Genomic DNA, 25417 nt, shown 5'->3' with positions numbered 1-25417 from the left:
TGTACAAGCACACTCACATCCTCTTTCTTTGACTGGGTCTCCCCACCTGGGCTTCTTCTTCACATGAACCCATCGTTGCAACCGCCTTCGAGTGAGTGCGTGCAGATGTAACACCATACCGAGGTGCCCTTCCTTTTCTTTGTCTTGAAGGTTTCTCCCGTCACGTCAATTGCCCCAAAGGCGGTGCAACTGGTCCACAGGAGCTCTCTCTACCCTTGCGCTGAACTCCCCTCCTCCAACCAAGTTGTGCGCAATGTTCGTGGACAGCCATGGCCACCAATACCAGCTGGAGACACCCGTGGAGGTTGAGCGCGGCTCCTACGGCGAACGCTTTGAACGTGCGGTGGCCTATCGTGCCAGACGTCTTTTTCCTTCACGCACAAGGGCTAAACAGCATCCCAGCGAGAGCACCACAAATCAGTCGGGCCACATGCCATTGCCTGGTGACATGCTCGTGACCTATATTCCACTCACCACCTCTCTTCAGGAATCGACCACCGCACCGGAGGCCGGCTCACTGCAGCTTGTCCTCAAGAACATTCATCTGCGACGACAAGTGCATCACCCGTACTTGCGCTCCCTGGCAGATGCATTCTACACGGATCAAATATTTAGCGCCCCTGCCCGAGCCAGCGACGGCGTTGAGAGCATCGTCGTGGAAGAAGGAGCTGACGCGTCCTTGGCGGGCACATCGCCTTCACGGAACCACCTTGTCGGGCAGACATGCACTCTGAAAGACAGTGAAGAAAAACACTGGCGAGCACCTGCTGGGGCTTCTGCGATGAAGAAGTTTCCGTCTACTACCGCACTCGTGGTCGTGGAGGAGTATGTCGCGGGGTGCTCACTCGCAGACTACGCCGATGCCATAGCACAGAAACAACTTGACCGAGACGGCCTTATAAGGCAGCACGATGCGGTGGCCATTGCGTGCCAAGTTACCCAACTCCTACTTCACCTGCACCTTGTTGGGCAAGTGCTGTGCCGCTTTATACCCCCTGAGTGTGTTCATTTGAGTAGGAGGGAGGGTTGCGTGAAACTTCGACTTCCTCTTTGCGCCGTGGCAATGTCCGATATAATGGCGGGGTTGGCCGGCTGTTCCTCAGCGGCCATGCTCACGTATCCCTCCACGTCGCCCGCAGATGGATTAGCAAGCGCCATCTCTGACGGAGGGACAGGTTTCATTTGTGCGCCAGAGATACACGAGACCTCACGCTGGGACGACGTCGCATCGGCGCCTACTGGGGGGGCTTCTCGCTGCGCCGATGTCTGGGCATTGGGGCTTTTGATGTTACAGCTGTGCTCGTTGACCCACAGCTCCCTCTCCCTAGTGCACAGTGCAACCGAACGTCTTGCCGTGATCTGCGGTCATCTCCACGAACCCAAAGTCCTACTTCCGTGCGACGTGGAAGAGAGTATAGCCGAGGTCATTCACAGTTGCCTGGAGCGCTCCCCCGCGAGGCGCCCAACTCTTCGAGCGCTGCTCAACACCACTGCTTTTGTCAAGTACGGATCGAACACATCGCGCGATCCGAACCCGTTGTTGATCGGTCTCGCAGATGCCATGACGACCAAGAGGAAAGTCCAACACCGATCTGCGATACATCAGCAGACTGCGCAGCACCTCCGAAAAATGAGCAGAGACACTTCTAGCGTACTCGTGGACGGTACTTTGATGTCCCTTTCTTTGCATGATCTTCAGTGGACAACACCGGACGACTTTCGCGACGCGTTTCTGCCGACAATTGAAGCTTCTTCACTGACTACTCCCCCATCAACTCCGCCAGGCAACACTGCACCAGAAGACTCCAGCGCCGTAGTCGAGGCTCCGATCGGGCAAGGTCAGCCGTTCTCGTTGTCAGCAGCAGCCCAGCAGGCACTTCAGGATGTTACCTTTTTACATGACCTCTACCGTGGTATCTGTGTGGGCGCCACGCGTATGCCGACACCAACGAAGCCGTCTGCCTATCAGAAAACCCCGGCCGCGCTGCGTGCACGTCTGCAGCGCACAGGACAGCTACCGGACGACCTCAGCACGACTACAGTTCTCATGGAAGAACTCACCAAACTCTTTGCGAGGCTGGAGCGCACCAACCCCGACTTGTGTTTTCGCTTTGTCGAGCTACTTTTAGAGGGCTTTGTCAACTCCCCGTCAGACGTGGCCGATGTTGCAGACAGTGTTGTCCTGGCCGAAGAACTGATGAGCATCTCTGCGAGGGCCACGGCGGCTCCAGGCAAAGCTTCTTCACCGGCGCCAAAAGACTTTCCGATCGACGATGCCACCGACCCTGTGGTGCCAGAGCATAGGGAGACTGTGTTCAACGTTGCTGAAACGTTACGTGTGATGCCGTTGATGCCGGCCCGCGTGATCTCCTCGGACAGAGCCGCGAACACTTCTGCCGTGCTGTACAACATGTGGCTGCGAAAGCAGCGAAAAAAACACCTCTGGATGGACGGCAACTGACAGCTGAGCTCAACCGTAAGAGGCGTTGACTCTTCGCACCTCGCTTTCACAGGCGTGATTGTAGGCCTTTGTGTGTCGTTTTTGAGGGTCTATGGACCTCCCCTGTTTCTGCTGAGGTCGCTTGCTCTGCACTCTTTTGTCCTTGTTGTGAGACGTTGTGGCCAACACTTTAGATTCGCACATCACAGCTTCCGCGTTCTCGATGTAGCGGTTCGGTCTCTTTCTACCAGCATACGCGTCCGTTGACAAACGTGGTGTGCATTCATGTACCCTCTTTAGAACCGAGAAACAGTCTATTTTCAGATGTGTTCGATGTTGTGAAGATATATGCCACGTACACCTCTCACCAATTTGTCTTCTCTGTTTCTTTTTCTTTTGCGTATCTTTTGCCGTCGTTCTGATGTGTGCCCCCGCCCCCCCCCTCAATATATCATACACATCCACACACAATGCACATGTCCCCTCACTTCGTATTGGTCCTGGTGCGCCGTTTTTATCCACCAAGTAATCAGAAACAACACAGAAGAGTCAAACCGCTAAGTTTTTTATCCCTCTCACCCCTGGCCGCTTCCCGTCGCCACTATGACGAAGCTAGTGCGAAAGCTAAAGCAGATGGCGAAGAAGCGGGCCCACCGCAAGACAGTGCAGAAGCGCAAGGTAGAGCGCGCCCAGCGGGAGCTCGAGCGCTGCAGTGAGCAAAAATCCCAGAAGCTAGAGGACGAGGTCGACCGCGAGATGGCGAGACTGAATGGGGAACTCGAGACTGAGGCCAACAATCGCGCCGGTACGAGCTGCCACGACGCAGACGAAGCGGCGACAAACATGGCAGTGAAGCGAGCGGTGCGTATTGTAGGTGACCTCGTCCTTGACGTCCCTCTGAAGAAAAAGAAGCAGTTGACGCGAAAGCAGGCAAAGCGCCAAGAAAAAAAGGTGGAGCGAGGGCTGGCAGTGAGCGATAGCCTCTCCAAGAAGTGGGACCGAAAGAAGCGCTGCGTCAAGGTACGTGCACAAATCCGTAACGAGGACCTGCACAACTGAGCGGGAAAATGGAAGCTTGCAGGGGCGACAACACAAAATCACATCGATGGATATATTATCTGCGAGGCATGTATCCGCAAATGGTTAAAGCGAGTACTCACAGCACTGCCGTGGTGGAAGAGCAGATGACTGGTGAATCTCTCTCTGCTGTCCCCCCTTTTTTTTCTGTTTTTTCCCAAACGAGCGCTTTCTCAACTGTGCCTAGAGTCCTCTGCCAGTTGTATCTTCGTGCGGTCAGTCGGTTGTTCGTCGAGAAACGCTTAAATTGCCTGTAAAACATCTTTTTTTCACTGCCAAAACCCTGGGGCTGTGTTCAACGGAAAACCTGAACACACAACACTCCCTCTGTCACCTCCGCCCCCCTTCCCGAAGTTGCTACGAATGAAGACATCCACCACGACTCCCAGGTGCAGAAAAGGTCGGCAGGGAGGGGGGGGGGGAGTGCACGCAAACGGAGTACCGAAGCATTCTCATTAAAAGAGAGAATGACGTGAGCGCCTACGAATTCAACCCCTCACTCTCTCTGGCTTTGTTGTGCAGCAGGAGGGACGCCTAGACTATCTCGGATCACATGACAAGTCCTCCGTTACTCCTTCAGCCCAGGTCTCTTTCTGTCTCTGTGGTGAACTACAGGAGGGTACAGATGTTTGTCTGGTGCGATTCTCATTACGATCATGAAGCCCTTTTTTTAATGGCTTTCCTCGGCCCCCCCCCCCTCCCCTCCCCTCCTCTTTTTCTGCATTCATCGCTTCGCCGAGTCCCCAGTGGGTGCAAAGAGTTGTCCTATTTTGTACATACTCCTTTAGCACCTCAGACAGGAATTGTCCCTGCGCTGTTGGGCACGCTGATCACGTGAAGGGCTCCTTTTCCATAGTGTATATATATATATATATTTATAGGCGCTCACATCATTCGCTAGCCTGTTGTGACGAGCGGTGCCTCGCTGCTAAGTGTCACACATACGTTGGGTGTACGAGTCGCTAGAACACTAGGTTGGATACGAATACGCGAGCACAAGCGACACAACAATCCCCCTTCACCAGTGCTTCAAGTCTTCCTGTCGTGTTTTGCGCCTTTCGTTCGCCCCGAAATACTGCTCCAACATCACAGTCCCCGTTGGGTGAGAAAAGAGTACACGTGGCGTGCGCTGCGCGATATTGAAGGTTGTTGGGCCGGGCAGATTTTCTTTTGTACGTGTATCTGGGTCTCTGCTCCGTTTTTGTCGGCTGGGGTGGCGGCTGTTCTTTTTCCCTAATAGCTCTGAGGTGTGGCATCGCGGTGCTCTTTTGGGCGGCGTTCCCGTGATTTGCATCTATATATTTATATATATAGCGGGGATAGGTCCCCTGTAGAGGTGTGGAGTAACTGTATTACGCGCATTGCACATACTCCAAAAAATGGAGTGCCACGCACTTCCAGAGCGGATCGACTTAGTGGCACCTGCACCTCATTTGACAGTGCCGACATCTCCACTAGCCGCCGCGGCGACGACGGGCTTCGACGAGGATGGCGACCTCTTGCACGCTGGTAATGCTAACCCACCTGCCGCCGTGCCGCTTACCATGCAAGCGCTCTTTGGTCCGATCTTTCAGGTGGAGGGGCCGAACCAAGTGTCTGTCCAGGATCCCGGTCTGATCGACACGCGTTCCATCCTGTGCGACCTCTTCGGTGGTGGTATCCGCGAGGAGGACGTGTACCTGTTCCCAGAAGAGCGCAACGGCATCGAGGTGCTTTCGCGGGAGATGAAGACCAACAAGGATGTCTTAGTGTACGAGGAGGGGGCACGTTACTTTGGCAGGGCCGGCGCCGACGTGCTGCGCACTGATGAAAACGTCCCCTTTACGCTCCTGGAAAGCTCGCTGCCGGCGCGCTGGGACCTAAAGCGGGAAAGGGCAATGTCACCGTCATGGTTGCTGGACATGCCTGTGATTTTCCCAAACCGACAGACACTCCACGCCGATCCCCGTCCTTGCGACCCGTCTACGTGCGCATACTTGGAGAGCAACAAGTTCATGTTATACACGCCAAGTAATGTGATGAGATGGAGAGTCAATGAGAACGGTGCCTCGAGCAATAGCCGCATCGTGCACTGGAGCGACGGTTCCATGACGATGCACATCGGCAATGACGTTTTGACGCTGCTGCCCTCGCAGGAATCCACACTGAATCTTCTTGGAGAGTCGTTGAAAGTGGGGAAGGCTGGCATGGAGATTGATGCTGTGATGGCCTCCACTGTCCCGCAAAAGTATCTCACCGCGCGACTCGGGGAGGCGGCATCCATCGAGACCGCCCTCGCGCAGGAGCGCCGCCAGCGCGAAATCGAGAACCGCCAGCGCAATTTGCCGTACGTGGACTCCTTTATGCCGTCTATAGACTGGGCTCGCCCGCGCAAGGGGCGCTCTATTCAAGAGGAGTTTGTGCGCGAGGAGTACGAAATGCGTGAGCGGGAGGTCAAACGGCGGATCAAGGATGGACGCCCCATGACTCTGGCTGAACAGCTGCAGCTGGAGGCACGCTTGCAGGACCATGTCACAAGTGTGTCAGCGGAGCAGCTTCAGGCAGAGCGCGACGACCAGCTGAGGAAGGCGGCCCTCAAGGCGGCGCAGCGTGCGGAGAACCGCAGCTACAAGCGCCATCGCTTTGACCGAGATGTGGACCTACAGGGTGGCGCCAGTATCGGGCATGGCAGGAGTGGTGATCCGTTTTTGCGTGACGATAAAGGTAGCGACCGACGTGATGAGGAGGAGGAGGAGGTCAGCGACGCTGATTCATTCGAGCGGCAATTGGCCGAGATGTACGTGCGAAACAATGCAGCCAACGGTACAGGAGAGCGGGTCGACAAGCGGGGGAAATCGGAGCGGCACAACTCTCGTTACGATGGCTTGGCTGCGGCACTGCGGGCGCTGTTGACGCACATACCCATGGATGCGGAGGCGTTCGCTTCCGTAGACGGTACGCTTGCGTTTATTAGCATGGATGGCACCCCAGAGGACGTGATTAGGTCAGAGGTACCCAAAATGCTCGCTGAGGTGGAGGCAGAATTGCCGATGGTGCCTACTCAGCGTGTAAGGGAGGAGCTGGACGCCTGCTTTTCTCGGCAGGAATGATGGAATCGTGGGGTTCTGTGTGCTCTATACATGGGATGAGGATTATGGCCTTGTGAACATCTGCCCTTTAGTATTCATGACTCGGTAGCAGATCAGCAACGATGGCGGTCTTTCGCATGCGCGAGTGATTCATTGTCGCCGGCTTCTCTCTGTTTCTCTTTCTAGGATCCCCGTTCTAACTGTTTGTGCTGGTTTCGTGAAAGCCCCGACGTCTCTCCCCGCTTCTCCTCCTCCTCCCTGTGTGAGTGTGGGACGCTGATAGTCGAAAGAGGAAAGAAACATCATTCATCATCAATTGTTCGCTATGCATATCGGTTGGCCGTCTTGCTGTTGGTGCATTGTTGTGGTCCGAGGCGACGATGACCACAGGCAGTTGAAGAACTATTACTTTTTTTTGATTGTCGTAACAGCACTTGTAACCGCAAGAGAGAGTTGATTGGTCTACTCTCCATGGGGCCATCTGTGTATCCTAAGCCTCAAGCAGCGATATCTGAGGGCACTTGCTCGAACGGCGCGAGCAAGGATCACACTGCCATCAGGAGGCAGGTGTGGATGTGTTTGTCTGTACGTCTGTGTGTCTTTGATGGGGGTGGAGGAGGTGGGGGTACGTGAATGAGCCGTGATGTCGTTTTGCTTCTTATCCTTTGTTGTTCTAAAGTAAAGCGAACAAAACACCCAAATAATAATACACAAGGATATAAAGGGCGACTGGCATCAGAGGGGGCGGGGTGCAGTGGTTTGTTGCGAGGGACACGAAATACAAGAGAGAAACCCTGAGGATGGTTTCACCTCTAGAATATCATCCTGCCCTCATCTGTAGAGCCTCTCCTATACCCCACCCCACCCCACCCACGAACGCACACACATACACACACAGAGAGAGAAGGGCGCGCATAATGTCGAGCAAAGAGTCTTTTTTTTTTCTCTTTTCAAGATGTTCTACTGCACCAAACACACACCCGCCCTCAGTTTCGAATGGATGATCCGATTGTCGAGTTTCAGGAAATCTTTGCGTATGGGGATGCGATTGATGTTTTAGCGTCTCGTTTTCCTGTGGCTGTGCATTCCCCCTCCTCCTCCTCCTCCTCCTTCTTCCCCCCCCCTTCCCTCGATCGTGTATGCCCGGATAGGCGTCGTGGTTTGTATCACGTCTCGATCTTTGCTTATCCGGCACATCCCCCCACCCTCCTTTCCCCCACCACCAACCATAGTGAACTTCGCTTGCTCTTTCCGTGCCCCTTGTTCCCTTTTAAAGATTCCTAGGCTACCAAGCTGACCACCTGTGGCCTTCGCGGGGCTAGAGGGTTGTGGGGGGTTGGGGGGATTATGGCTCGAAAGAACGGGAGGGAGCGAGCGAGGCAAGGAAGGCAGACGCGGGAAAGTTCCAGAGTGCGCCCTGTGTGAGAAAAAAAAGGTTGGGGGGCGTTTGAGGGACACAATCGTATACATCGAGGTCTTTTTTTGAAGTGAACCAAGCGCAATACGACAGTTCTTGCACAGTGCATCCTGACGCACACACACACACACACACAGAGGGTGAGGGGGACACCACGCGCCTTGGTAACGCTAGCAGCCCCCTTCCCTCTCCTCCGGGATGGTGAGAGTAGTGTCTGTGGAATTGGCGCCATCCTACTTCGCTCATGGGACGTTGTTCAGGACCTTGACTTTTCCCTTTTTCTTCTCTTATTGAGTGATAGGGGTGTTGCTCTAGGGTGGTGCTTCGAAACACGCCTCGTACGCCATGATAACTGCAAGTGCATTTCTCCCTATTAGTGATGTCCCACTCCTCTTCGGAGGGGGGTGGAGTGGGGGGTGGGGCGCTCTAACTTCACGTGTCTTCTCGTGATTTGTGCTCGCTTTTTCTCATCTCTGTCATTCTTTGTGTGCCCTCAATCTTGTAACGACACGATGCAGGTCACAGCGGTCACGTGTAAGCCTAGTCTTGCAGTGAAAAGGCGCATGACGTTTCCCCAACTCCCATATTGCATGTCGTTCTATCCTCGTTGCCATAGATGTGTAACGCTCAGGGACCACCACTGAAAAGGCGTAAGCCACAGCCTCTGCCGGAGACCGAGCCGCTGCCCATCTATCTCGACTACAACGCCACGACGCCCCTCTGCGAGGAAGCATGGCATGCTATTTGTCGTGTACACAATGCCTGGGGAAATCCCAGCTCGACACACCCGTACGGACTGGCAGCCAAGTATGAGTTGGAGGAGGCGCGCAAGAAGATACAGCGATCGCTCAACGCACAAGTGCCGGAGTCCATTATTTTCACCTCGGGTGGAACGGAGAGCAACAACCTCGCCATGATCGGGGGTACGGCCGCACTGCGGCAAAAACAGCGACATAGGCGCTATGTGGTTTCCACGAACGTGGAACATCCTGCGGTGGAGGAGGTGCTCAAGTTCATGAATGGCAGTGACATGCGCAGGAGCGGTGATGCTGCCATCACAGACGATGCCGAGGTGGCCTCTCGCACCGCTGTGGAGACTGTGAGTGTCGCAGTGAACCCACAAACTGGTTGTCTCGATGCGCCCTCGCTGAGAGCGGCACTGGAAACCCTTCCTGGAGGCCCTGAGTCCGCTGCCCTCGTTTCTGTCATGTTTGCCAACAACGAGATTGGATCGCTCAACGATATCAAAGAGCTGTGCCGCGTGACAAAGGAGGTGTGTGGCGCAGAGTGTCTTTTCCACACTGATGCGGCCCAGTCCTTGGGAAAGGTGCCGGTGGATGTGCAGGATATAAATGTCGATTTACTATCCGTTTGTGGGCACAAATTTTACGGCCCGAAGGGTATCGGCGCACTCTACATCAAACCTGGTGTGGAGGTGCTCAACATCCTCTTTGGCGCCGGTCATGAGCGCGGCATTCGTCCTGGTACAGAGAATTTGCTTCTCGCGGCGGGCCTCGCTGAGGCGCTGTTTTTTGCTTGCAGGAATATTGACCGCTTCGCAGCGGTGATGCGGGACACCCGAGACGAGCTCTTGCGGGTCCTGAAGGTGGAGCTGGCAGCGCACAAGATGGACCTCGTTGTGAACGGAGATCTCGCTGCCGCGCTGCCAAACACGCTCAGCTGTGCACTCTTCAAGCGGATACCAAACACGAAGGTGGGCTCACCGGTCACTTACATATCAGCACAGCGGCTGATCCTTGCGGTAGGAGATGAGGTGTGCGTCTCAGCAGGCTCCGCTTGCCACTCCACGGCAGATGGAGCTGATATTATCGCCTCTGCACCCCTAAAAGCGATCCAGGCGAATGTAGACCGAGCCATGGGCACTCTACGCATCTCAACCGGGCGCACGACGACTATGGATGAGGTTCGACGAGCGGCGAAGATAATCGCACGACGCTCGGCGCAGCAGTTTGCAGAGTGAAGGAGTGCACTTTCCCCCCTTTGTTGTTGGAGTTTCGCTCCTTTCCCTGCCCCCCCCCTTCCCCCCCCCCCTTCACACACACACACACATCGATGGCAGCGGTGGGCGGCACGCTAGTGGGTGAAAGGCGCCTAGCTTACCTTGTGCCCTACCTTTTTAAATCTCTCGTGGGAGGGTAAACAAACAAAATAATAGTAATAACAACAATGGGGTGTGAAGCTGCGTTGACGGAGGCGTCTGTACTTCTTGCGTACCCTGCCATGTGGTCTCGACCTCCCGCGAGCGTAGCTTTGACACGCCGTATTTGGAGAAGCGGTGCGCTGTTGTAGGCCGTTTTCTGTGCTCCTCACGACAAGGGGCTTCTCCGCTTTCATTGTGGTGATACCGCTCCTCCTCTCCTCACCCCAGCGCTGGCTTTCTTGTTTTTGTTGGTGTTGGTTTCTTCTGGAGCGATCACACAGCGTTCGTGTTCCTCGACAAGGGAGGGTCATCTGGAAAGGAAAGGAGTGCCTGATTTCTGGAGTCGTACACTCTGACTTTCCAATTCCTGTGCCGGTGGGTGCCCCGCATGAGCTCCGTATTGTTCTGTGGTATCCCGTGCAGCCCACCAAATGCATGGGAGCTGCACCGGTTGTCTCCAGTGGCGACGTCCCAGGAGCATCATGGGACCTCTCTCTTCTCTCTCGAGGTGTGCGATCTAAAGTTCTATGCAGACTTTTACAATGACCACCATAAGTGCTGCTGGCCGCGGGTAGTCCTCGACGCGCACCTCGGTAAATCAGCCGATGAGGTGTTGCAGCCCCAATCGAGGAGCACCGCATCTGACAAGGTCGCGCATCAGCAACCTGCTTCTCTGACGGGGCCAGGCCTCGCAGATGGGGCGTTGCTGTCGGTCTACGGCCGCCACGTCGCTGAAGTGATGGAACAGTTGTATCTGACGCAAGCGGAGAAGCTGCCACGTGCAGCACTGGCTCGTCGGGCCCTTTTTCACCAGGGGGTTCCACCTGTGCTGCGCTGTCAAGAACAAAGCGACGATTTTGTCTACGTGCTGAGTGGACGTCTTCAGCTATTCCACGCGTGCACTCGCACCACTTCGCCGAGCTATCCACACCTTCAAGCCCGTGGGAGCTGCTGTACACATGGGACTAGTGCTGACGACGTCGCCCGGGACGTGTTCCCTCTTGTGCTTGTCATGGCACCCGGGGATGACTGTGTCGCCTACATCGATGCCGAGCCGCCCTCCGCATCCGAAGCAACTCAATGGCGCACGCAGCCGCTCGTCCTGGCCCTTGAGTCAGTCAAGCCCGTGAGCCTGGCGGATCCAAACGGAGTTGGAGAGAAGGGGGAAGTGTGGTGCGCCGCGTACACACCCTTCACGTGGATCTGCAACCCGCTCGGAAACCAGTGGGCCTCTGTCAAGTCAGCGACTGCGGTGCGTCGAAGGCCCCGAAGGCAGCAACGCGACGCTGCAAAATCCAGATATCTTAGGGGGCCAGGTGAAGAGGCGCCGGCTGCGCTGGAGCCACTGCGCCTCTCTTTCACTGTGTATGCCTCGCAATACACGTGCGAGGATGCGAAGCACCGTATCGTGCACTCATTGGCATCCAGCAACGTCTACAATTTACATGTCACGAAGAACATGCGCTTCGGCCTGGGAGGCGCCGACCTGTACAAACGAGTCATGTTGGGTGTGGATGAAGAGGCACTCTCGCAGGCGCGCGGCCGTCGACCTGCCCAACTGATGCGACTTCTCGATGAGAAGGTGCAGGTCGTCGACGACCCGGCCTCGAAAGCGCTCGAGTCTGGGGAAAAACCGGAGATCTCTTTGGGCGACGAGGCTGCTATCCGGGCCGTTGGGTCACCGTCTTTGAAGGTGCCCCGTCTTGAAGGTGATGACGAGCCTTCTGCAACCGTTGCCGATGCAGAGCGTCGGTGTTCCCACGCAATACGTGCGGTGACAACATATCCTATCGCACAGCTTTGCACACAGAGACCTCTGGAGCGGGAATGGTGCCGACTTCCCAACTGCACAACATTGGCCTCCGTCTTACCGCAGCCGACAAGGGGCGCTTTATCGAACAGCGGCTGGCCCCTGCGTGTGATACGCGATTCAGGCGAGAGCTTGACGTATGCTGCGGAACTCTCTTCACTAGCGACGTTACAGGACCTAGCCACGGCACTGCGCAGCGTGCTGCCGTGATGCAGGACGTGCCACATGGTGTTGTGTGTGTGTGTGTGTGTGTTTCTTCCTCTGCTGGGGGAGGAGCATCTCTCTTGCCCCGTACAGCTGCCCCCCTCCTTCCCTCCCTTATCCCTACGGACTCATGACGTTTTTTCACACTGCCAACCCTCAGCACTGCATCTCAGGTGGAGCACGGAGGACTAGAGAAGACCTCCACTGATGTACCTTCCCTTTCGTTCCTCCCCCCGTCTTCAGGGAATATTCATCAACGCTGAGATCATACGCCTCGGTTGCGCTGAAAAACTGTGAGTAGAAGAAGCGACCTCCCCTGGACCTTTTGCGACCATCGTGAGGGTATCCTGGTGCTCCCTTGAGCCACGTCGAGGGCCTCCCAAGTGTTCCTCCCCCCTCCTCCCTCCCCCTCTCCCCAAGCTGCACATACACACACACACACATGAATACACGAGGTCATACTCATCTCATCCCTGCTCTTCTCAATTTTATTTCCTCTTGTTGATTCGCTTTCTCTTGGTATATTCGAGTTGTTGTTTTTCACGGTGTTGTGGACTTCGTTGATAATCTGAGCACTTGCTTCTCTGGCAGAAAAATCGTTCGGGGGTGGAGGAGAGACGCCCCCTCATCCCCCCCTCCCCCGCACACACAGACGCACACACCCATACACCATTTACGCCTTTATCGCTTCGATCGTTCATCTGTGCCCCACCTCTTTTATTTTCTATACGATTCCGTTCGTGTGGGCCTTCTTTTGGTGTTTTTTTTTTTCCAACTTCACCCCTTTTATTCGCTCTCTGGTCAGGGTGCAGGGCAGCGATCTTGGGTGTCGCTTTCCTTCACCTACCACGGTCTCTCTCTAACGCTATCCCATCCCCATTAGTGAACGACCTCCTCCTCTTTGTTTCTCTCGCCAATGGGGTCACCCACGCATGGAAAGCCGTGCCTCTCCACGGTGAGGGTTGTCAGGCCGAAAAACGAGCAGGAAGTGGTCTCCCAGTGTCGGATGAAAAGGGTAACACCCCTCCCAATGAACCAGCTTTTTCCCATGAGTTTTGTTCTCCTTAATGAGAGCATCTGCAGCACTATGCTTCTGCCGTTTGTGGGGTTTCTCGTTGCGCACCTCACGGGCGTCTCCGTCAACGAAGCAGGGTACTATTCAGGTATGTTGATCGGTGTCTTTATGCTCGGCAAAGTCGTGAGTGCAAAAATGTGGGGTTGGTTGAGCGACAAGTACGGCCGTCGCTTCCCCCTCATCAGCGGCCTGTTTACCAGCGGGCTCATGATGCTGGGGTTCGGCCTTAGCACGAGTGTGTGGATGTGCGTCTTCTTCCGATTCCTCCACGGCCTTTTCAACGGCAACGTCTTGGTGGCGAAGACAATGATGTCGGACCTGACGGACAAAACAAATGCAGCGAAGGGATTTGCCTTCGTGAGTCTGTGCTATGGAATCGGCGTTTTGATCGGTCCCACGCTCGGTGGTGTCTTGTACGACCCTGCCAACTCGTCTGCGTTGCGATGGGCCCATGTTACCGAGGAGAGCATCCTCAGCCGCAGGCCTGCACTTTTGCCGAGCATCGTTCTGTTCATCTACACTAACATTGGGATGTGTGTGTGTACTTTCTTTGTGATGGAGTCAAACCCGAAGGCTGAGCGGTTGCCCATGTTCCTACGATATATCTATCCTTGCTTCCGGCGCGAGCCGCGCATGTTTGTTCGCCCGCCCTCAGGTTTCGATGAGCAATTAGAGATCCCCACCGTATCTATCAACAGCGAGTTTACGTTGTCCTCTTCCCACAACGACGACCGCAACAACATGGCTTCTGTCCTGTCCGACGAGCTGCTCCTCCGGAGCGTTTCGTTTACTCGAGCGATGGCATCTCTGACAGTTGCGTCGCCGTTCCTTCATGAAGATCCTCGGTTGGATCTCCTGGTCATCGCCGAGAGTCTCTCTTGCGCGACAGAGAGGCCTTTAGCTCCAAAACTACGTTCTGCTCACAGCCACAGGTCTCTGATCCGTGACGATGCTGAGGATCACAATGTCTTGTGTCTGTCCACCGCCGCAGGGCTGTCTTGGCTGGCACCGAATATCATGACTTTGGATGGCACCACCAAAGATCGGCCAGGTTCCTCAGACAATGTCGGTGCACCCAAAGACGCACCAGACGGCGATGACCACCTCATCGTTGTGGAAACACGGTCAGGGGGCAAGGGTGCCATGGCATCCAGCAGCGTCACGGACAAGACGGGCGCCACTGCTCCGGAACAGCAGGCGAACAGAGATGACGTGGAACTTGACCGATTCGGCTACAAGCAAGCCTTTGCGCGTCCTATCACCCGCGCCATGCTTCTGCTGTACATGCTGCTGTGCGCAGCCGACATGGCCACGCGGGAAATTGTGCCTCTCTGGGCTATCGCTAATGTCGACAAGGGTGGTCTTGGCTTTGCCGCCGACAAGGTGAGCTACATCCTCTTCGCCAACAGCTTCCCGTGTATCGCGTCAAATCTGCTGTTTCACAAAGCTTGCAGTCGGTATGAGAACAAGCTGGAGCTGCTCCGCATTGCCGTCATGGGGTGCGGTGTCTCCATCACAGTTCTTCCGTTGACCTCTTATTTCATCCGTGGCGGTTGCGTTCTCCCCGTGGTGGTTTTGTGTACGAGCGTCTGCCAGTTCTTTGCGTCGTGGTGCAACGGACTTGTGACCATGCTGACGGCCCAGTCGGCACCACCGCAACATGTCGGATCCCTCATGGGCATCAACCAATCCTGTGGTTCCTCGGTGAGAGCATTATTACCCTTTGTGGTTACTCCGCTGTTTGCGTGGTCTATCACGAGTGGGCATTCCTTCCCACTGGATCACGTGCTTATTTTTTTCCTTTCTGCCTTGACGTTCGCCTCGGCATACGTCTACTCCACGTCATTGCGAACGAATGAAGACGCCACGCTAGTGATTGTAGAGCACCAGTGCAAGGCGCTGGTAGAGATAAGGAGGTTTATACGCAACACGTTCCAGCGTCGGTCCGGCTCCACGTAAAACCCTGGCTACACGTGGTTGCTGCCACCACAGAGCGATAGCCCCTGGGCGAACCCAGCACACCCGCAACAAAGCAGGGAAAAAAACAGAAAACGTATCAAGGGACCACTAGCCCGGCCCAGGAAAAGCATGTTCAGTGGGCAGGGGGTAGTGCCATGGCAGTGCTGTCAGACCGTCGGGGCTTTATTCGACTGTCCCAGGATTGCGGGTCTTTCGGTTACAAAAAACGCCCGCCGTCTCGCTTCCGCCATTGGGCCATTTCTGTGTCACCCATTCGTCGCAGCCTTCCCCGTCTCCACCCTCTCTTTGCGATGACTGGGGTGAGTGTCTACGGGGAATAGGCGTTATCCGCTGCTTCCAAGCGGCGCCTCTACGACAAAAAAGGCCCATCCAACGGGACAACCTCTACTTCCGGGCTCGCGGCAACAGTGCAGACGCCTGGGGCGACGCTGTGCCAGAGTGATTCTCGGTCACGGCAGCTGGTTGTGTGCCTAGCCCATCACGAACGGACTTTTTGATCCGACAAATGACTGCACGCCGACCCTGCTGTCGGGCGCGTGCGGGTTGGGGTGGGAGAAACGCGGCCCTGCGGCGAGAGACCCGTGCGGCTGGGCAGGCGCCGGGAGGTGTGCCACGTCTGTGGCTGCAGATGCGGAGGGGGGGGGGGCTTGCACACGCGCTGTGAGTCGTATCTGGGCACAACTGTGCGCGACATGGAGGGGACAGCGCCTCTATTGGTCAGACGAGCCGGTTCGACCAGCTAAGGAAAGACGCGTGGACATGCCCACGAAGGAATGCCAGAGCGCACACGCGTGCGTAACACGCGGGAGGTTCCGACATGCGGCCGTGCAGGTGCGCAAGGCGGCACCGGAGCTGGTGCGGTGACGAGAGCACCCGGAGTTACCCCTGTCGCGTGCACCAGGCCGCAAACTGAAAAAGTCTGTACACCGTGGGACAGAAAGGAGAGAGGGGTCAGGCTGTCGGCCGGTGAGCGTCTTCCACCCGCGGGCAGCCGGAGTGCTGCGACGGACGCAGGCGAATTTATGGCTCGACGTGTAATGTACCTGTTGTCATGCCCACGTTCAGATTGTATTTGAACAAAAGAAAATGGACTTCGATGATGTGCTGTCTCGCTGACAGTTCATCGTTATTGACTTGCATGCTGCTTTTTTTTTTTTGCTCCCCCGCAGGGATTGTCATTGGCTTTGATGGTTTCCCGGTCGCGATCGTTAACGGAGTGAGTTTGTGTGTATCCACTCCAGAAAGAACCTCAAGTATATGGCGAAGATAGTAAGGTGGTGCTGCATGCGTGTGTCTGTGTGCCTTAGATGCGCCCTCGGGCAGTCTTTACCACGACTCTTTGGTGATATATGTGATCCATCTCCGTGTTCTTTGGCCACGATATCCGCGTCTCTGCCCTGTTCTCTCCTCTCTCTCTCCGATGGGGGGTATTCTCCATTACGCCGGTTGCCCCCCTCCTGCTCTCCCTCTTGCCACACTGTTCTTCGCGCACTTTTGAAAATGACATGCCGTGCCTTTTGGGGTATATCCACGACGTTCTCCTGCCCTCTTTCGACTCATCACAGTCACTACGCGGTGTCTTTTCTTTGCTCCTTCCGCTCTCTTTCTCCCCTTTTTTCGTATTCGCCAACCGTACCCGTGAACCACAGATCGAGCACAGCAAACGTAAACCCCTGAGTTGTGGGTGTGTACTCTCATTTGTAGGATACATACACATATATATAAACATATATATAGAAGTTTCAAAAAAAAAACTTCGATTCACCGTTTTTTTTTTCCGGGCGCTGTTATCGCCAGGGTGGATGATTTGTGGTGTGTTGTCGTTGGTGCATTTTCGAGCCTTCGGTATAACAGAGAACAACAACAAAAAAAACGGTGCGCAAGTGAGGTGCCTGTACAAGTTTTGCCTATTGTTATCTGCGCTCGATAGCGCCTATACAGCCGTGTGTGTGCATTTGTGTGCGCCCTTTTTCTTCATCATCTGCACTTCTATGTTGCTGTTCATCGACATCCCGACCCCTTTATAGCCGATTCATTCATCATTCCTGTGCCTGCGCTGTACAGAAATATTTTAACGTGTTTATGGCTGAGTTGCCTCTTCATTAGCCGACTGCATTGATGAGTGTTTTGGAACTTGTTTGTGCTCGTGTGTCTTTACTGTGCTGACATCGCTCTGACGCTTTGCAGGTTCGAGCTTTCCCCTTTCCCCGCTCATCTTTGTGCTTCACGCTTCCATCCCAGCAGCGGCTTTTCAACCGCCTTCCCCTCTTCCCACGGCTCTCTCCTTCGATCACACTCGAGGGAAAGAGGTGCTAAAATCTTGTCTTTGCTTCTTTTTTCTTTTTTTGCCTTATTTTTTTATCGTTGTGCGCCGTGGTCTCGCGTACAGTTGAGTGACGTGCATCATTTGCGGTTACAGTGCTGACAATTTGGATGTTTTTTTGATTGTTTTTTTTTGTTTTTTCAACTGCTTCTCATTGCATTTCTCGCCCCCGTTTCTGCAGCTGTGCTCGGTCACCTTTTGGGAGGTGTTCAAAACCTTCGCCTGCGTGTGTGTGTGTGTGTGTGTGTATTGTCCTGATTGTCCTGATTTTCGGCAAGCGGTACCAGGGGGTGAGTCTTACCGCTTCGCCGACCCCCTTTTCCCTTCGGGTTGTTCCCCACCCCTCTCTCCCCACTTTACTCTTGTCAAAATTTTTTAAAGGCTTCCCCCCTGGGCGCCGCTGTCTCTGTCTGGCTCTTTAGCCTAGGCCTGTGCTTTTCCTGAACCTCCCACCCTCATCTTTAACCCAGGCCGAGAGCACAGAAGCGCAGCGGAGATGATTGTGGGGTCAGCCGTTGTGCTCTTCGTGGCGGCGATCAACAGTTGTGCCAGCCGTTATTTTCCCCCCGTTTTGAGGTTGTTTTTGCCATCGATTGGTTGGTTCATCACCAACCTGTTTGTTGCCCGTGGTCCTCTGGTGTGGTATGCTTGCTCGCTTGCGATGCAGGGATTGTTCGCCACGGTGTTCTTCTTGTCAATCGGCTGGAAAAGCCACCTCATCACACGCGCGATCATATTGCCGTTCCTGGCGACGGCGATGGCGTTTGGGGCAAAGAGTTTTCTACCGCCCATCGGGGGGTGGACGACGCTCGCGGTCACCCTCGTGCAGCTTTGGAGCATTTTGGGCGGCATCATTATTCATGCCTGCTTCCCAGCGAATCTCCTGCAGCTGGTTGAGCAGCAGGCCGCGCGTGATCACCGCCTCCGCGCTGCCGCTCGCACGCTCGTGCTCAAGAAGGACAAGTCTGTTGATGCCTGGGTGGTACCGTCGCTGGACGGAAAGCTGGAGCTGCAGACGGTGGTGGTGAAGCAGGGGTATGAGACGTCGCGCTGGGTTATTTACTGCGGTGGAAACGCCGAGTTTCTCGAGAACAGCCTCTCAGATATCAACGTCATCAGTGACACTCTAAGCGCACACGCTATCCTGTATAACCCCCGTGGTATCGGCTACAGCACCGGCTATGTCTCACAGCTTAGCGACTTGGTGGAAGATGCCGCCGCAGTTGCGCGGGCGTACATCGAGAGGGATAAGATCGACGAGGAGCACTTGCTTTTCTTCGGCCACAGCATTGGTGGCGGTGTCGCGGCGCAGGTGGTGGCTGAATGCTTTCCGCGGGCACCTCTCGTTGTGGATCGCAGCTTCTCATCCATGTCAGATGCCGCTGTAGCCTATTCTTACCTCACCCCGAATGTGACGCGCAGGCTTTTTCCCTGCTTTGTTGGGGACCTGCGCACCCTGGATTGGTGGGGGAGAATAAAGCACAACAACAAGTTGCTCCTCTACACAAAGCAAGATGAAATAATCAAATACCACATTGCTTCCATCGCACGCCACCCGCAGTTCCAGAAAGGCGGCCTAGACGCCGATAGAGCCGTTGAGCTTCTTGGCACGCCACCCTCTTTCCACAACAGCCTTTTGAACACATTCGACAACTACGAGGAGGCGTGCGGACGCATGCGTAAGATGTACCCCAAGTAACTCAGCAGCACGCCGAGGTCGGGGTAGCGAATGTCTCTCAAAGTCTCTCGCAACGACTGTGCCTGCACAAAGGTAGAACAATCGGAATAGTGGAAGATGTTTGTGGTGTTTTTTTTTTTTTTGTGTGTGTGTGTGGGGGAGGGGGGGGAGGTATCGGCAACAACAGGTGATGGCGGTGGTGGTATCTCGCCTATTCCAATGTAGAGAATTCTAGGCGTCGGGTTAACGGACGGCGATGAACGCACCGGTGCGCTCCCTACGATAGGCGAGGTGTGAGGACGACCGCAATGTATCGTACACTACCCTGGCTTTCTCCTGCCTGGAGGGAGGGGAGGGGGGTAGGCCGAGAGAGAGGGGGAGGGAGAACTCAAACCATGCTCATGGTTGGCGCCGCGTGACGACCGTCGTAGTGGAAGTGCTTGTTAGGCCACGGCGGGTCAAGTACACAAGGCCAAGGGTCCCCCCTCCCCTTGGCGGGGGGGGGGGAAGGGAAAGGGGTGAGTACGTGCAGGACGGTGCAGTAAATGCCTCTTTGAGCCTGTTTACTGGGCGGGTCAGCCACAGGCCTGGGGGGGGGTGAAGTGCGAGGTGCCCAGCTCATGCGCCGTGGCAAAACGGCCATGTTGGGAGGAGGAGGGAGGGGGCGAACAGTCGAAAGGTGCATCACGTTTTTAGTAGGGTCGTCGAGTTTTTGTGTTTTGAATGCGTGCACTACCGCTTAACGTACTCTCTCCGGCGGCTTTTTTTTTATCGGACTCCATTGCGCTCGTACATTGCCGTCTTTTTTTCTCTCTCCCAAAACGGTCCGTCACTGTCATCGGCAAACTCCCACGAGCTCGCTTCCCTCGCCCTCGGCGCGAATGACGTAAGAGCATTATTGCCCCCGTCCCCCCAACAAAAAAAGCATGACTTTTCAGGGTTGCACAGGGAGGAATGGATACTTTTTCACGGTTCACCCCTGACAAGGAGCCTCTCTCTCTTCGCCATGAGCGTCCACTTCAATTTCTTGCTCGGTTGTCAAATGTCTCCCGTGTCCCTCTCTCTCGCTCTCAAATCACCTCCTCTCTCTCTAATTCGGTCTATTCGGTGGACGATGTATTCGATATGCTTTTCCAGCTCATTTGTTTTTTTTTTCTGGTATCCATTATCACTGCGTGGCACGAAGCGGGGCAAACGTAGCGAGACCACTTCTCGTTGTGTTTATTCCCCTTTGTTTCCTGAACGCTCGCCTTGTCTCTTTTCTGTACATTGTCGACACCGTTATCTTGAAGGACTGCCGTGGAAGAAGCTCAGCCTCACACCGCTTCACGCGACCACCACCCCCTCTCCCTGCGCAAGACGATGGATACGGGAGTCCTGCCCATGTCCACGATGGGGGTCGTGCAAAGACATTTCGGATGGATAGGTCTTTTGGTTTTTCTTGCTCTACAGCTCGCAGCGATCGCTGAAGGGCAGACTCCGCCGATGTGGTTCACAGTTAACTACAACACCCCAGCGTATGTCCTCTACACACCTCAGGAGGTAGCTCCGTACGCGACCTCCCGAACTGCCGCGAATGGATTCTGCATGCAGAACGGCATGAACATTTTTTCGGCTGAGATACCGGCCCGGGATGATAGATTTGCATCTCAAGCCGCCGAGGAGCTAGGGGGCGCGGGCTACTTCACCTACACGGGGTCCAGCGCCGAGCCGGTCGGCGCTTATGTGAATAGGTGTACTCGGCTTCAGCGTACTGAAACCATTTTCCCCAACTCCGGCCAGTGCGTGTTCACCTTTCGATACGGTTTGTTAACCGTAGTCGATAACGCTTTGCTGGGCGGGCAACCCGGTGTCTCACAGTACTTCTCCCTTTATCCGGATCTCTCTACCGCTGGCAACGCGCCAACTGGCTATCCAGTCGCGTGGGACACCACCAGTCCGAATCCTCGCGGCTACTACTTCATGGCGGTGACCGGGTCAACAAGCACCAGCGGCAAACACGTAAACGTGGATGCGACGGTGTCGGCGGCTGATACCTACGTCACCGCATCCAGGTTCGCGATCTACTGTGAGTCGCAGAGTTTCCTAGGCTTCCTTCCTGTTTCTACTAAATTCAATCAACCCGTCTTTGTCAAGGGATACAAGGAGTTGACGTGGGCACAAGAGCATTGGTGGGTGATTTTTCTCGTCGTGGCCGTTTTCATCCTAGTTGTGCTGCTCACTATTTTCACCTACTGCTGCGTGTCCATGATACCTCCGAAGGAGGAGCCGCCCATTGCACCGATGGTGCTGCGTGAGCGCCAAGGTGCTAGATACGCGAACGTGTTGGGCAATGGCACCGCCTCGAAGTACCGTGACGTGAACAACATGTCCGCGGAGCACACTTCAGCGCCGAGGAGCTTGCATCAGGGCCCTGGGATCCTGATGACATCTATGCCGCCAGTAACTCCCGAGGATTTAATCCAGGTGGCGCCCACCATCTTTTCAAGGGAAGAAACGATACTGACAACAGAGGGTGACAGCCTTGCCACGGACAGCGAAGATGAGGAACTCCACGGAGTGGAGTTCTCCTAGATGGCCAGGCGAAACACTGGCCATAGTGACCGCAAGCACAGTTCTTTGGTGCACGCATTGCCCCTGGTATTGCAACCCCGCTAGTCCTACGCGCACGTGCACAAGGATGTAGAGAAAAAAAAACAGGTATAGACACGCACACACAAACATCGTCGCATACCTCAAGGTGAGTACGTATATGTACACGTATATTCGCAGAAACGGAGGAGGACAGACATGGGACGCGCTTTCTTGTCTCTCTCTCTCTCTGCGTTCACGATCCTGCGACTGTTTGCGCTTATTTCGTATCGTCTTATTGCAGACCCCCCCCTCCCTCCCTCCCCTCCCTCCCCCTTCCCCCTCCCCCTGCCTGCCCCTCTTTGTTATTATGAGCGCGAGGTAGTGTATAGCCCCTGCTGCTCATACCAGGGATCTCGGTATGAGGCTGCTCATCACTACCGCCTGGGCTTTCCCGATGCGACATCATGCCTCGCGCCCATTTCGTGTATTCATCTGATATTCTTTTGTGTGACTGGCAACGTGTGTGTGTGTGTGTCGTAACGCACTAATGGCCGTTTTTTTTCTTCTCTATTTCATTCTTGCGTATGCCAATGTTGCTCCTCATTTTGTGTGTATTCCCCCCCCCCCCGTGTTCTTTATGCTACTCTCTGGAGTTATTCTCCTGGATGACGGCGTGGCCTCCGCATTTGCTCTAATTTTATTATTATTATTATTATGTAATGTGTATGTGTTTAGTTGCTCAGGTCTTTGGTATATTCTTTTTGTTGTTGTTATTCTCGAACCAGCTCCTCCTCGGACTCACGCGTATGACCTGGCGTACCCGTCGCTCCGTGCTCTTTTTTCTCTCTCGCCTGCGCTGCGTTATTCATAATATATATATATATATATGTGTGTACACGTACAATAATATTTATTTTTATTATTATTATTATTATCACTGCCATGACTGGTATTTTCATGGACTAGGCGCATAGGGTGGTGGTGGTGGTGTTTTTTTTTTTGTTTTTCTATGGCGAGGCTTCTTTTTGCTCACCTGCGATCTCCTTCGAGCATGGAGCACATCCCCCCTTTCCTCGTTTGTCTTACGTGGTGACTCATTGAATTCATCAATGTGTGTGCTTGCTATAAGCGGCAAGTACGCGCCCATCTTTTCAACTGCGCTGCATCTTGACATTGTGCACCTCATTCCTCGTTTCGTCCTCTTTGTTTCAGGAATGCGGTGCTCTGCAGCTCCATTGCCCTCCCCCCCCCCCCCCCACACACACACACACATCTCCCCACACGCAGCTCAGCTGCATTGCCTAGCATAGTGGTGAACACGACTTACGTTCACTACATATATTTACGCTTCGTTCTTTTGTGTATGCACATATGTGTACACGTTTATAGGTGTGTGTGTGTGTGTGTGTGTGTCATGTATATAATCTTTAGTCGTCAGTGCGTCTCTCTCTGTTTTCTGTGCGTCCCCGACAACGTGCATTCATCAGCGTACAGTTTGTGCACTCGTGCCGCTGATTTGGAATTTCTTTGATGGCCAGGGAACTGCTTTGGTGTTCATCATCATCCGCTGTTTGTGTGTTCGCAGGTCCTGGTGTGTGCGTGTAATTCTATCGCCTCGCTGTCCCTCCCCCCCCCCCCTCCCCCTTGGTGTTATCGGGCAACCGCTCTGAGCTCTTCTTCAATGGTCGAATTCCCGTATCAAACCAAAACGGCCCTCTGCCTGGTGACGCCCGGTGGAGGCGAAAGGCAAAGCCTGTCGCTACAGAAGAGCAAAAAAAAGGTCATTGGTCCATAATAAGCAGTGCAGCCAATCTCACGCACCTCACCCTCTGTTCCACGGCGACATAGAGGCCGCCACGTGTTGGAGAAGAAAGGGAAGACCAGCAGGGTACTCTGGACGGTCCATGGAGAGTTGATCAATGAGGAGCAGCGCCATCCCCTTCCCCCTCCGGATAAAAAAAAAACATATGAGTGAAGGAACAACAAGGGAGTTTTTTTGGTGCTCGTTTGTGCCCTCTTTGACTTTCCCTGCCCCGTAGACCACCTTGTTTTTTTGTGTGTGCGGATGTCTACGCCTTCTTCTTCCCAGACGGTTTTTTTTCCCGTTTTCCCTCATCTACTATTCGAGGATATATATGTATATACATCTCCAGGAGGGGGGGGGGGGAGGCTGCAACACAAGAAAAAGGGAGTGTTGTTGTCCAGGCAAAATATTCAGGAAAGAATAAGAGGCCGTACCCGGTGCACGTGAACAAAGTCCCACCGTGTATATGTCTCTCTTTAGAAAGAGATACTGGCCCTGCAGGTGTTATTCGTGTTTGTTGTTGCAGTGTCGCTGAACCTCTTTTGTGGTTTTGTGGTGTACACTTTTCGTGGCGACTCTCACCTGACGGGAAATTTGTATTTTTTTCTTCACCCATTGATCCAGAGCTCCGGGGCTTCGCCAGGAAGAAGACAAAATGTGTGCGCGTAGCGACGAGGAAAGGACAAAGAGTCTAGAAAAGAAAGGGGTTGAGTAAATACAGAAAAACAAAAATGCACTGGAAAACGGCCCTCGCTTAACTCACACACACACACGAACACACACACTCATTAGGAGGAGTGGAGAATGTTTCCGTACCCGTGGCGTATGCGTGGCTGAGGGGGAGAAAAAAAAGTGAATCGAGGAGAACCCCAGGCGTTTCTGTACTTCTTTCTTCTTCCCCGTTGCCTTTTGCGGATAACTTTTCCTCCTCGATTGGCGTTCCTCATCTCCTTTTTTTCCACCATGGCTCCAATGGTACTCCTCCTGAAGTACCCGAACGGAGCGCATCGCATCTTTTTTTTCATGTTGTGCACAGCGAGCACTCATGACGTCCGTGTTGTGTGTGCGAAAATGGCCTACTGGCGTATTCTTGAGCCTGCATGATTATGTGTGTCAGTGTACCCGCATTCATCCACGTACTCGAGTCTTGCCGGACTGCTTGTGTCTCTCTCCCCGTTTTTTTTTTCCTTGCGTGCCCCCGCCCCTTTAATATGTATTGATGAAAACAAACGCTGTTTGCTTCTAGCATCATCTTTGCTTCTCTCCCTTTCCCCCTTCCGTTTATTTGTTGTTCAGAAGCTGCATATATGTATATGTATATGCATACATCTTTGTTTTTGTGTGTGTGTGTGCTACTGCTGCCTCTTTTAGGTAAACACGATTCCGGATTTTTTTTTGGCGGACGACAAAGACCACCATCAGCAAAAAAAGGCACAAAGAAAATGGCCCTCTATGCGTCCTGCACTTCCCCAAAATACTTGCCGACCAACCGAGTACGCCTCGCTCATAATGGCGAGCCTTTGCCGTTGAATAGGCACGGTTTATGAATGAGTAGAGAACTACTAGTAGAATCCCACCGAGGTGCTGGGAGGAGGACGGGAAACGACCTCCAACGTGACACCACCCTCTCTTTGTCTGGAATATCGATGGGCATTCGCCTGGACATTCACTCTTCAATATTTCAGGTTCTACATCACCCCGTGTATGAGCAAGGAGGTGACCCTACACGGCAGAAAAGAGAACAGAGTTGAAGCGCTCAAAGTACCTCCGGGAAGTCTACCTGGCGCAGCCGCACGGCTGATACAC

The 25417-nt window shown here is 54.2% G+C and overlaps 8 protein-coding genes across 8 annotated transcripts; all 8 read left to right on the top strand.

The window, feature by feature from the left end:
* Positions 1–253: 253 nt before the first annotated feature.
* Positions 254–2461, top strand: JKF63_01287 (uncharacterized protein; the record flags this gene model as incomplete). The annotated part of the gene is made up of 1 exon (XM_067897334.1): positions 254–2461. One exon carries the CDS (start codon positions 254–256, stop codon positions 2459–2461), a length of 2208 nt encoding a protein of 735 aa, XP_067753491.1.
* A 582-nt stretch (positions 2462–3043) lies between these two features.
* On the top strand, positions 3044–3499 carry JKF63_01286 (uncharacterized protein; the record flags this gene model as incomplete). Its single annotated transcript, XM_067897333.1, has 1 exon — positions 3044–3499. One exon carries the CDS (start codon positions 3044–3046, stop codon positions 3497–3499), a length of 456 nt encoding a protein of 151 aa, XP_067753490.1.
* A 1397-nt stretch (positions 3500–4896) lies between these two features.
* JKF63_01285 (uncharacterized protein) lies at positions 4897–6606 on the top strand (the record flags this gene model as incomplete). The annotated part of the gene is made up of 1 exon (XM_067897332.1): positions 4897–6606. One exon carries the CDS (start codon positions 4897–4899, stop codon positions 6604–6606), a length of 1710 nt encoding a protein of 569 aa, XP_067753489.1.
* Positions 6607–8618: 2012 nt separating this feature from the next.
* On the top strand, positions 8619–9983 carry JKF63_01284 (uncharacterized protein; the record flags this gene model as incomplete). Its single annotated transcript, XM_067897331.1, has 1 exon — positions 8619–9983. One exon carries the CDS (start codon positions 8619–8621, stop codon positions 9981–9983), a length of 1365 nt encoding a protein of 454 aa, XP_067753488.1.
* Positions 9984–10551: 568 nt separating this feature from the next.
* JKF63_01283 (uncharacterized protein) lies at positions 10552–12183 on the top strand (the record flags this gene model as incomplete). Its single annotated transcript, XM_067897330.1, has 1 exon — positions 10552–12183. The coding sequence occupies one exon, from the start codon at positions 10552–10554 to the stop codon at positions 12181–12183; it is 1632 nt and encodes a 543-aa protein (XP_067753487.1).
* Positions 12184–13093: 910 nt separating this feature from the next.
* Positions 13094–15211, top strand: JKF63_01282 (uncharacterized protein; the record flags this gene model as incomplete). The annotated part of the gene is made up of 1 exon (XM_067897329.1): positions 13094–15211. One exon carries the CDS (start codon positions 13094–13096, stop codon positions 15209–15211), a length of 2118 nt encoding a protein of 705 aa, XP_067753486.1.
* Positions 15212–18051: 2840 nt separating this feature from the next.
* On the top strand, positions 18052–19254 carry JKF63_01281 (uncharacterized protein; the record flags this gene model as incomplete). The annotated part of the gene is made up of 1 exon (XM_067897328.1): positions 18052–19254. The coding sequence occupies one exon, from the start codon at positions 18052–18054 to the stop codon at positions 19252–19254; it is 1203 nt and encodes a 400-aa protein (XP_067753485.1).
* A 1341-nt stretch (positions 19255–20595) lies between these two features.
* On the top strand, positions 20596–21807 carry JKF63_01280 (uncharacterized protein; the record flags this gene model as incomplete). The annotated part of the gene is made up of 1 exon (XM_067897327.1): positions 20596–21807. One exon carries the CDS (start codon positions 20596–20598, stop codon positions 21805–21807), a length of 1212 nt encoding a protein of 403 aa, XP_067753484.1.
* Between the last annotated feature and the right edge of the window lie 3610 nt (positions 21808–25417).

Source organism: Porcisia hertigi, chromosome 35 (genome assembly GCF_017918235.1).
Source record: "Porcisia hertigi strain C119 chromosome 35, whole genome shotgun sequence".
Classification (NCBI taxonomy): Eukaryota; Euglenozoa; class Kinetoplastea; order Trypanosomatida; family Trypanosomatidae; genus Porcisia; species Porcisia hertigi.
The sequence above is the reverse complement of the archived record's forward strand: the minus strand, read 5'-3'. Positions and strand labels throughout refer to the sequence as shown.